This window comes from Pelobates fuscus, chromosome 2 (assembly GCF_036172605.1).
Source record: "Pelobates fuscus isolate aPelFus1 chromosome 2, aPelFus1.pri, whole genome shotgun sequence".
In the NCBI taxonomy this organism is placed as follows: domain Eukaryota; kingdom Metazoa; phylum Chordata; class Amphibia; order Anura; family Pelobatidae; genus Pelobates; species Pelobates fuscus.
Window position 1 is genome coordinate 344,946,602 of NC_086318.1, and position 12,409 is coordinate 344,959,010.

Genomic DNA, 12,409 nt, shown 5'->3' on the forward strand with positions numbered 1-12,409 from the left:
AAAAAGAAAAAAAAAGATGGAGCTGAAAGGTGGTCAGTATTGGCTGAAGCTTGTTGTCTTGTAAATGATGCAGTAGGCACTCAGATAATTCATATTTTTAGTGTACTTATTTCTTACTTTGCACATCTGTCTTGCATTGCTTTAATTTCCTGCATCACTGGCAAATCTTCTGGAGAAGCAGTTTCTGTCTCCGCATCTCGCAGGATCCTATTCACAGTATGCTGTCGTAGAAGGGTAACAGCAGAAAGCTCCATCTCCAACTCTTTAACAAAAGCATCATGGCTCTCCAACAACTCAACCAGTTCAGCCTTTGATGCCTTCTCTGTTGAACTTTCTGGCAGATGTTCTTGCAGCTGGTCAATTGCTAAAGTGGCTTTCTGAATCTGCACATTATATACAACAAATGTAGATGAAATTAAGTTAGCATTGATGCAAGTAAAGATGGACTCTTCAAGTCTAAAGTTTGAGTTATATGGAGGAATCGTGTATTCAAATTTAGTCCAATGCATTTAATTTTATCAATAACATGGTTTAGTGCATCAGTACATTGTAAAATAGCACCACATATATTAGATGTTGGATCTTTAAGATAGAATGATGAGATTCTATGTTAAATTTTGTATACATTGTGTATTAGTATTGTTTTTGTATTTTTATTGTACCCTTTTTCATCAATGCAATGTTTTGTGGACCCAGGACATACTTTAAAATGAGAGACATCTCAAAATATCCTTCCTGGTAAAATATTTTATAAATATATATATTCCACCATTCACAAACAGTAATGAATAATGCCGAGTGATAGCTTAAAATACTGTCAAGTGCAATGCAAATGGTAATTATTTCCAGGGGGTTTCCAGAGACACACTGACTATCTCCAGGTGAGAAGGGTAGTGTCTAGCCCTACACATTCCTTGTCTTCCATCATCCAAAACATGAGATTCCATGTCCATTGTAGGATTGGCCCCACACACGTTTATTGTTTGGCACAACCACTATTTTATGGGACCTGACTTTTATGACATCATTGGAAAAGGAAGGAAGAAATATTAATTATGTATGTTCTTATATACATTCTAGTTACCAGCTAGCCATTTGGATATTAACAGATCAAACCTTGATATCTAGTTCTTTCCATTCTTCAACAGTCTCCTCCAGTATTTTTTCTTGCTCTCGAGCAATGGTACGAAGCCTTGTCCATCTCTGCCACACAGTAGCCATGGATTTACTTATAGCTGCCTTGCTAGCATTATTTCCCAGCTTCTCCAGCACAGTAGCCTTTTCTTCCAGTGCTGTTATCTTCTCATGAAAAGAGTTTACCAAGGATAGAATAGACTGGAAAATGGTACAAATGTCAAAATTATAAATCATTCTAAACCACCAAGTGATAAAGTATAACCCTCTACCTAAACCCAGACATGTCACACCTGAGGATATAAGACCTGGCATAGTGGTCTAAATTGATTGGGACATCCAGGATCTATGTACCATACGATTGTTTGGATCTTATTAAGCTACTAGATCATAAACAGCTTGACTTGAGGAACTCCAGCTTGCAGAATAACACTAGTTGATGTATCTTGGCTGTTACATTGTTAGCAGTAAGTTAAGATTAATGACACTAACCCAATTATTAATCTCCTATTTATTAAAGGACATTGAGATGTAGGACTTTTTCTGTGGATACAGTGGTGTATATGTTATTACTAATTGTGGCTGTTGTATATTCACATATTATTTCACTTATACTGTTCTATATGGTTTTAGACAGTTGTAACCGTCCCCATTTATTTATTTTTACTTTTCTTTTTTCCCTTTTTTAACTATAAGCTCCTGGTACATTGCGGAAAGTTTTTATTATTTTCACAGGTTCTTATATCAGACCCAGACATGACTGCTGGCCTATCCTAAGCTATTTTTCACAGAAATGCAAGGTGCTATCGTATTGAAAGGTATGTTTTAGACACAAGACCTCTATCCTGCAAGTTTATCCAAAAGTTTGTTTCTGTGAAATAATATTTTTAAGTAGAGAATGTTAAGGTCATGTTCTGTGGTTCTCAATGGAGCTATGCAATTAAAATTTAATGAGGCAAATTACCAGCTGGAAAGTGAGGAGTCTATTCACTAAAAAGTGACAAATGAGAAGTTGATAACCAACTTGAAAATTCGGGTGAAAACAAGAACAATAAAGAACATTTGAAACGGTTTACAACCTGACAGTTTTCACCCACATTGGCAAGTCACTTGTCAACAAACCACAATGCACTGTTTAACCCCTCAAGGACTGAGCCAGTTGTGCACGTTGTGATCAAAACAAAATGTAAACAAAAACTGGAATTTGTGCTATATGTCTGTTCAACCGTAATTCACCTCTTTCATATTAAGTGCACCCACGCTTATTATATATCACTTTGTTCAGGAGAAACAGGGCTTTCATTTCACAAGAACTATTCCTATATGAAACATAATTCATAATTACTAGGTGGCTGTGAACACACAAAACAAGCAAGATGGAGGATTTAGTAAAAGCCTTGGTACAAGCTACTACTACACAGCCAGAAACAAACCGTGTAACAGCGGCTCAGATCGGTAGCCTCATAGATTCATAGCGACAGGCTGTTGCTGCCCAACAGGAGACAAACAGCTTGTTGGCCACACAAATAGGCTGCATAATGGAAACACAGCGGGAAGACAGAGTAGCACTAACAAGTGCTCTGCAAAAAACCATACAGTCAAGTGTGACTACCCCTGCTATGAATAGTGGGCACTGCATCAGAGTAAATTACTTTTTACATTAAATGATGGAGGCTGATGACATGGAGGCTAACCTGACAACCTTTGAAAAGATTGCTACCCGAGAAGGCTGGCCTCCAGGTCAATGATTTGCCTCTCAGCCAAGCACAAGACAACCGATCGAAAGCAGAAATACTAACACGGCTTGGAGTTACACCTGCAGTGCTAGCCCAAAGATATAATGCGTGGGTTTATGATACAGAGAAATTTACAAGGTCATAAATGTATGACCTCTTGAGACTTGCCCAGAAGTGGCTACATCCAGAAATCAACTCTGCTGCAGTAATCATTGAAAAGGTTGTTATGGATCGCTATCTCAGGAGTCTGCCAATAGCTCTACGGAAATGGGTCAGTCAAGCGGATCCAAAGGACCCAGAAGAAATTATGAACTTGACAGAGAGATGCTGGTTTGCTAATGAAACTTAGACTAAAGAGCCTTACCTCAACCCCAAATTCCAAAGTTACTGGAAACCTGTAACCCAATTGTATCTTCCCTATTTTGTAGAAATAAATAATTTACTTTACCGAGTAGAGAGGAGGGGGATTGAAGAGGTTGAGCAATTACTGGTACCTCAATCCCACAGGAACCTAGTCTTAAAACTAGCTCACAGCCAGTTAGGGGGCATATTGGGTTTAAAAAAAACTAGGGAGAGAGAACTAAGAAGATTTTACTGGCTCGGAATCTACTCTGCTATAGAGAGATTTTGCAAATCATGCCCAGAATGTCAAAGAAAGGCTCCATTTCAAGCCTTCCATAATCCCCTCCTTCCTCTTCCCATCATAGAATTACCTTTTGAAAGAATTGCAATGGACCTGATTGGTCCTTTACTCAAATCCACTAAGGGGAACCAATATATATTGGTAGTACTAGATTATGCTACCCGCTATCCCTAAGCAATCCCTTTAAGAAATACCTCAGCCAAAACCATTGCTAAAGAGTTGATATTTATGTTCAACCGGGTTGGAATACCTAGAGAAGTACTTACAGACCAAGGTACCCCTTTTATGTCACAAGTGATGAAAGAGGTATGTAACTTGCTGAAGATTAAATAATTGAAAACTTCAGTGTATCACTCACAAACTGATATGTTAGTGGAAAGATTTAATAAAAACCTTAACAGCAATGCTCCATAAGGTAATTGATAAAGATGGTAAGAAAAATTGGGATTGTTTGCTCCCATATCTAATGTTTGCTATCAGAGAAGTCCCCCAAGCTTCCACAGGGTTCTCACCCTTTGAATTGCTATACGGCAGACATCCTAGAGGTCTCCTTGATGTTGCAAAGGAGACATGGGAGCAGGAACACGCTCCTTATAGGAGTGTTATTGAACATTTGGCACAAATGCAGGATCACATTGAGGCCATAATGCCAATTGTCAGAGAAAATATGGAGAGAGCACAGGAAGCCCAGAAAGCTAGTTATAACAGGAATGCTAGACTTAGGGTATTTCAACCCGGAGACAGGGTTATGGTACTATCCCCACAGTAGAAAGTAAATTCCTTGCAAACTGGCATGGGCCATACGAGATCATTGAATGGGTCAATGAGGTTAATTATAAGGTGAGACAACCTGGTAGAAGAAAGCCCGAACAAATCTATCATATAAATTTACTTAAACTCTGGACAGACAGAGAGGTCTTGATGGCCATGACAGACAACGCTCCTCAGACCAAAGTGGAGAAAGTATCAGAGATCAACACTCTAACACTCTAGCACACTCTAGCACCTCTAGCACTCTAACACTCTAACACTCTAACACTCTAGCACCTCATCAGCAATATGAGGTCCGAGAGTTTGTTGCTAGAAATCGGAATGTGTTCACTGCAGTACCAGGAAAGACTCATGTTATTGAATATGACATAATTACGGAACCTAGAAAAAGGGTTAACTTGAAACCCTACAGAATCCTAGAGGCCAGAAAAGAAGCCATTAGAGCAGAGGTCCGAAAGATGCTTGAGCTAGGGGTTATCGAGGAGTCACAAAGTGAATGGAGCAATCCTATAGTGTTGGTACCCAAGCCAAAAGAAGAAATCAGATTCTGTAATGATTTTTAGAAAATTAAATGAGATATCAAAATTTGATGCTTATCCCATGCCTAGGGTCGATGACCTAATAGAGAGATTAGGACAATCCAGATATCTGACTACATGGAGAAAACTATATAGGTGCGCTGTGTCTTTAAGACAAAAACCTATAAAGTGCAGCAAGTGTTGTACTGTGCAAAGGTGCAATGTACATTATAGTGCATAAAGCTCCATGTCGCTTATGCAATGTGCAAAAATGTGCAAAACTGTGATAAAAATTCACAAAAAACACTCACTGAAAATTCATATGTTGTTCATCTCAATGTATCCCAAAATGTAAAAAGAGAAATAAAATACAGATAGTGTAACTCTGTATAATTACACACAAAATATGATGAATAAAGTGCAGACTCACAAAAACAGAGCAGATGAGCCTGCTCTAACTGTAACAGCTCCAAGTAACACTCCCTCTTCAGGCAGTAAAAGACAGAGGCAGCCGATCCACTTTTACGATTTATTGCACATAACCTTACAATAGCTTCTTCCAAAACACCCCCTTCAGCAGCAGTACAAACTCTCAGGTTACTTAAAGGGACACTCCAGGCACCCAGACCACTTCTGCTCATTGGAGTGGTCTGGGTGCCAACTCCCACTACCCTTAACCCTGCAACTGTAATTATTGCAGTTTTTCATAAACTGCAATATTTACATTGCAGGGTTAACTCCACCTCTAGTGGCTGTCTATTAGACAGCCACTAGAGGTCACTTCCTTGTTTCTAGCACAGGTTTCCTGTGCTAGAGCGTCGCTGGACGTCCTCACGCTGTGTGAGGACCTCCAGCGTCGCTCAAAACCCCATAGGAAAGCATTGAAATGATTTTTCAATGCTTTCCTATGGGGAGACGTAATGCGCATGCGCGGCATTTCCGCGCATGCGCATTAGGTCTCCTCGGCCGGTGAGCGAGATTAGTCTCGCCCACCGGCCGACGTAAGCACTAGGAGGAGCGTCGCGGAGGCGGAGACAGCGGCGAGGGACATCGCCGCTGTCCCAGGTAAGTGACTGAAGGGGTTTTCACCCCTTCAGTAACCGGGGATTGGTGGGTGGGAGGGAGAGGGACCCTCCAGTGCCAGAAAAACGGATCGTTTTTCTGGCACTGGAGTTTCCCTTTAAGTTCAAAGTCGTTTTATATAGTTTTCCTTTCTGATTACCCAATTAGCTTATGTTTAGGGTTTTTGCTTCTTATTTAACACTCTCATTTGATATTATGCTATAACGGTCGTGGGTGGTTTATTGAGAAATATAACTTTTTCAAATCTTTCAATACCTAATATTTGGTACTGTATTTTGTTTGTAATGCTAGTGTTTTATATAAAACTAGTAATGTAATATCTTGATAAATGTAAACAGACACATACCTTATGGTTTAAAAGCTTCTCCTCTGCTTTGTGATGAGAAAGATCTTTAACCACGGAGAATTTGGATAATTTATTTTCTGCCTCATTCAAAGACATGATTACCTGGTGTCTATCTTCTTGGTATAAACTCCACTGAATAGTGCATCTTCATAACCGTACAATAAAAAGAACATACAATTGGGTTAATCAAGTGAGAGATTTATCACTATTATTTAACTTTTGTAGGTTAAAAACAAACTATATATATATATATTTTTTTTTTTTATTTGAAAGCTTGGCACTCTCCTTCCTTAAATAATATGAATCTAGGGTGCACTCACAGGACTTTTCAATGGTGATTTAGATATTAAGCAAAATTATGTTCGTAACATTGATCAACGTTTCGACCATGGCAGGTCTTTTTCAAGATAACAGAATGTATAACACGGTGTCAATATATAATAAAATAGTGAAATACACTTACTAATCATGATAGTGATCTCCCACAAACTAATTGCACCCGGAGGTGTCCGGAAGCCGTGTGTGACGTCATGCTGCACCGCGGAAGGTAGCGTGGTCTTTAAGATACACAAAACTCACAGTGCTGCCGTGAAGAAGATGCGGTGAGAGAAATCAGTGTAAGTATGAAAAGGTATACCAAACTACATTGTACTTTGGTATACCTTTTCATACTTACACTGATTTCTCTCGCTGCATCTTCTTCACGGCAGCAATGTGAGTTTTGTTTTGGGTATGTTAGCAACCACGCTACCTCCTGCAATGTAGTTTGGTATACCTTTTCATACTTACACTGATTTCTCTCACCGTATCTTCTTCACAGCAGCACTGTTAAGTTTTATTTTGGGTATCTTAGCAACCAGGCTACCTCCGGCAGTGCGGCATGACGTCACACACGACTTCCCGACACTTCCGGGTGTAATTAGTTTGTGGGAGATCACTATCACGATTGGTAAGTGTATTTCACTATTTTATTATATTTTGACACTGTGTTATACATTCTGTCATCTTGAAAAAGATCCACCAGTGTCAAAACGTCGATCAATGTTACGGGAGTAATTTCATTTTATTGTTAAATCACCATTGAAAAGTCCTGTGAGTGCACCCTGGATTCATATTATTTTGTATATATGTATATATTACACACACTGGTTTTCCTTGACAGACAGACAAACAGTGAGATGGACAGACAGATACAAAGACAGACCAATTGATCCATATATAGATAGATAGATAGATAGATAGAGACAAAATGGGTATCAAACACAGTTCTCCTTCAAAGGATACTGTATATGTTTTGTTGTTAAATCTTGAATTAAACTAGTTAGACAGACAGACAGACAGGCAGAACTGCAAATGGAAGCTACTTCAAGCTGGGACACAAACAATGACCAAAATAAATCATAAAAATATGCCTTCCGTGGGGATGCAAATGTTTTAGAAGAAATTAAAAATGCTTTCTTTTATTAATGATACTATCCTCTTCCAAATGAGTCATCAAATAAACAGAAATGGTAATTTATTGTGGATTGCTGTACTTTGAAAAACAATGGCCTTTTTTTTACAGTCAGTAGATAAAGAATAACAAATTACTTAATATACAATATCTTGAGGGATTTACTTGATGTAAAAATGCATTATAAAGGCAATCTATTATTATGACCAAATAGTATAAAAGCTCATACCTTTTCAATAAGTCTACTTGTGCTTGAGCTTGATCCTTTGTATCTTTCCCCTTTGTCTTTAAAGATGTTAATGTTTGCCTTAGATGATCCTGTCCTGTTTTATGTACATACGGTTCCAGCTCAGACACCAGAGCATGCAGTTCCTCCAGGAGTCCATTAAATTTGTTTTGTGTACTTAAAAACTCAGTGTAGTCTCTCAGATTCTCTTCAGCAGTTTCAATATCAACACCATTTTGACCTTGCTTGAGTAATTCTAGGGCATCTTCCACCCAATCTGAAGCTGACTGGACAGCTTGGTAGTATCTGTAACTAGCAGTGTACAACTTATCCAGAGTGGTCTAGAAAAGTAAGCCAGTGTTTAGTATACTGGACAATCATCAGATCACATAACATCTATAACTATACGCATAACTATATATGTTTAATATTTGCTAAATATACATATCTAAATAGAAATTTATCTAGATAAGAAGAAAATGTTGATTGAAAATATATATAAAAACCACAAAACACTCAACTGAAATCCAACCTTTAGTGTAAAAGTATATATTTTGGATATTTGTTTTACCTGTTTTAGATTGACAGCTTCCTGGATTTCCCGATCCAATTCAGATAATTCTGCCATGCAGTTTTCTAGATCTGTGGGAACAAATTCTTTAGCTTTCAGGTACTTTTGTTTTTCCCTCATGATCAAGGCATTCATTATTCTCAAGCTTGACACTATCTCCTCTTGCTGAAGTTGAAGTTTTCGAATCTCTTCCTGGATATTTTCAAGTTTGCTGTCCAAAGCAAAGGGGTTGTTAAGTTCCACTTTCATGTGCCTTAGCCACTCAAGGGTCTGGCAAACTTCCATTTGAAAATCTATGCTCTGTACTAATCTGTTCTCACATTCTCCCATCCTCTCCTTCATAACCACATTCCAAGATTTTAATTTTTCATGCCACTTTTGAATTTGTACATCTGCCTCTTCATAAACAGAAGATTCAAGCCGTGGAGAAAGTTCTTCTAAGCTCTCTGTTACTCGTCTCAGAAGAGTAGCTGCATCCTGAAGATTGGCTGCTAGTGTACGATAACTTTTCAGTTTGTCCTCTGCTAGAAGAGTTTCCTCATTAACCTGATCCAACTCTTTACTCAACGCCTCCATTTTTATATTCATCTTTGAAGAAAGATCTTCATGTTTACGATAGGCATCCTCAGTGTCCTCCAGCTGGCTAACCTTCTGTTCGATAACTCTTTTTAACTTGTGATATTGGCAAACAAGTTGTGACATTTCTTCTGGTAACCATGGCTGTCCTGTACTTCTGAAAATTTCCTTTTTCTGGTTAAGCTCATTTACTGCTGTACCAAGGCTCATTACTTCTTTGAGAAGAGAAGAGTAGTCTTGCTTTAAAGACACCACTTGTATAGCTAAAAGATGAGAGGGTATTTTGCTCATAAGCAAAAAGTGTTCCTCTAGTTCTTTAATAGCTTTGCTTGTTAAATCAATTAAGGATGCATATTCTTTACGAATGTAGATGGCCTCCTGGACTTTAGCAAGTTTTTCCTTGGCTAAAGCAACAACATAATGGCATTGCTGTGGCAAAACATTTAGTTTCTCCTCAAGGTATGAATGTTCAACCTCATTTAGTGAGGGAAGGATTTCCTGTCCATTTCTTTGTAGAGAAAGTAGAAGATTTTCATATTCTGATGCCTGTTCAAGTATTTGCTGGTATTTGGATAGTTGGGAATAAAGTTCAGAATTGTCATTCATTAAATTAATTTCTGGAAATGTTAACACATCTGCCTGTTTTATCCAATGGCACGCTTTATCTAAATCCTCCTTGAAATATTTTCTAGTAACTAAACTCTTTTCAAGTTCAATTAGCCTTTGCCCGCATTTCTGAAGAGCTCTTTCATACACATTTTGAAGTTCTTGTAGTTTACCCAACACTTCTGTTTTCTCTTGTTCTGTGGCTTCCTTCATCAGTTCCCTGCCTTGATTCCACTGCATGTTGACATCACTCTGATAGGCCTTGAGACTTGCTTTAACACTTTTACAACTTCGAATCTGTTTGCTCACATCATCTGGTAACAGACATATATGTTCCTGAAACTTAATTTTTCTTTCAAGCTGCTGAATTTGGTTCAAAGCCTGATACGCTGCCATGAGAAACTGTGTCCTTTCAGATAAGGCTTTATTTAAGTGTTTCTTTCTCTGGTTGACTAAGTCGCTAAGACAGTCTACATGTTTCTGTGAGTCCACCAGAGCATTTTGAAGCTGTTGTCTTTCATTGAGACCCAAATTAGCCATGATCCTATCAGCATCTTTGATCAAGTTTTTCAGTAATATCTGTTTGGCCTCCACTTCACTACAAATAGTGAGGTGATCCATGAGCAAGTTCTGAGCAAGTTCTGGTGGAGGACTTTGATTTAAAGCATCAGAGATACTAGGCTGCTGATCCTCAGCCCATTCTGTCAACTCCTGTAGTCGAGAATGAACTAAACTTAATTGTTCCAAAGTAGAAGCACAAGTAAGAATTTTGCTTTTAACTAGTTCCTCCAGCTGAAACCAACGCTGCTCAAAATGGCTTGTCTGCTCTTTAGCTAACTCTCTATCATCCACATTCAAATGTTCCATCAGTTTTTGTTTTTGGTCCTTAAGGTCCTCAAGAGCAAATCTTCTCTCTTGCAAAATAGATGATAATGCCTTCAAGGCTTCCAGATGCACAGCTGTGCTTTCAGTGTCAGATCTATTTAAAACAATTATGAATTTTAGAAAAATAATGTTTTGTGAAACATTTTCTCTACATATTTACTTAAAGCAAATCTATCCCCTAAACAAAATGTAGCAGCAATTAACAGAATGCAAAAACTAGAAATGTACAATAAACAGCAGAACACAAAAACCATTATTGATGTGTGCATGCATGAATGTGTATGTGTCCATGTGTGTGTCAGTGATGAAAACCCAGGAAACCACGACTAAAATAGCCACAATGTTTTTCCTTTCTCTGCGAAGTTATCAAGGATGATAAAATTCTGATCACCTATAAACAGAGTTTGCAGATCAAGGGACTCTGGTGTTACACCTTAGTTAACAACTATTGGACATCCTACTACTATTGGATTATTGGAAGCTTTGGGATTGCAATCCTCAATTGGTGAGCTCCAACCAACTTTTTTCCTTTTTTTCTTTTTTCTTTTTTCTCTGTATATACACTGAACATTCAATTATCAAATTTTCCCTTATTTTGTCCTTTTTTCTTTTTTCCATATTGGTCCATTTTATATTTTTTCCTTTTTTTCATTATTTTATTTTTGTAATTATTTTTTTCAATTTTTCATTTTTCCTAGAATTTTCATATTTTTTTCTCTGAGAGGTATATGCATTATTCTAAACATAAAGAATTATTTAGTGGTGGATCCACCTGAACACCAATGAACTGCCAAACTCTATTTATATTGTGTATATAGACTGTAAATAATTGTACATACTCTGGGATGTATATACGATGAAGCCTGTAAAATTAATGAATTCATAAGGATACCATCAAATTACTTACCCATGAATTGATGTACATAATTTGTTCAATAAATTAATTTTTATCTGTTGCATATATATCAATTGACTCTCAACTCTTTTCATACAAATTCACATATTAGAGTGCGGTATTGAACTTATTGATTTTTTTGTATTATTTTGAGGTTGTTATGGGGAATATCTCCAATACCAGCACCATCCAGTAGAAGAGTGCCAGCACATTCTAAGGTTTTTTGGTATATTTCCAAAGTTATTTTGGTTTTCTGAATATAGCATTTCAATAAATATTGTAGGTCTTAAAACTGATCTATAACACACCATCCACAATTCCATTTTCTTAATATAAATCCCTATTCCTATATGACTGTGTTAACATTATGTTTCTGGGTAGGTTTATCATCTTTAATTCTGGTGACAGGCAAAATATTTTGAAAAATAAACAAGTGACCCTAAAGTTATCAAAAGCCGTAGAGGATGAAGAACCAATGTAATACTCATACATATCTCTACTGGTGAAATTCTTTATATGTTATTTTCACTTATTAGTCGCATTGACCTGGCTTTTTACCTGGCTAAATTGTCCCATTCTGTTGTTAGCTTTTCAAGGAAAACATCCACTATGTTCAAGCGTTCATAATAGTCTCTGGTTCTCTGAAGATCCTCCTCTCGCTGTAGAAGAAGACTGTTTGCTTGAAAGCAGAAGTCCAGCCAACGATTACTCAGTTGGCTGATATCTGCATGTTCGGGGGATTCCTGACCTTTTGTCAACTTGTTAACTTTTTCAGTAAAGATGGTTATCTTTTCCTGTTTGGTCTGAAGTTTCTGGTTAAATTCCTAAGGCAGAAAGAAATAAAAATAAATAGAGAAGCGAGTATAAATACTAATACGTAAACAATATATTTGTAAGCAATACTCATCACTATTGTTTAACGACAAATTGAATGTATAACAAGTGAATAATAATGAACTTTGTATC

At 37.4% G+C, this 12,409-nt stretch overlaps 1 protein-coding gene across 1 annotated transcript in view; it reads right to left on the bottom strand.

Annotated features, from left to right (window-relative positions):
* Window positions 1-12,409, bottom strand: part of SYNE1 (spectrin repeat containing nuclear envelope protein 1) — a 389,325-nt gene that overhangs the window by 155,874 nt on the left and 221,042 nt on the right. The window contains exons 74-79 of the mRNA XM_063443606.1: window positions 12,002-12,267; window positions 8,482-10,642; window positions 7,914-8,251; window positions 6,232-6,376; window positions 1,117-1,335; window positions 118-383 (exon numbers count right to left, since the gene is read on the bottom strand). Coding sequence (XP_063299676.1) covers window positions 118-383; window positions 1,117-1,335; window positions 6,232-6,376; window positions 7,914-8,251; window positions 8,482-10,642; window positions 12,002-12,267 — 3,395 coding nt within the window. The remainder of the gene's footprint in view (window positions 1-117; window positions 384-1,116; window positions 1,336-6,231; window positions 6,377-7,913; window positions 8,252-8,481; window positions 10,643-12,001; window positions 12,268-12,409) is intronic.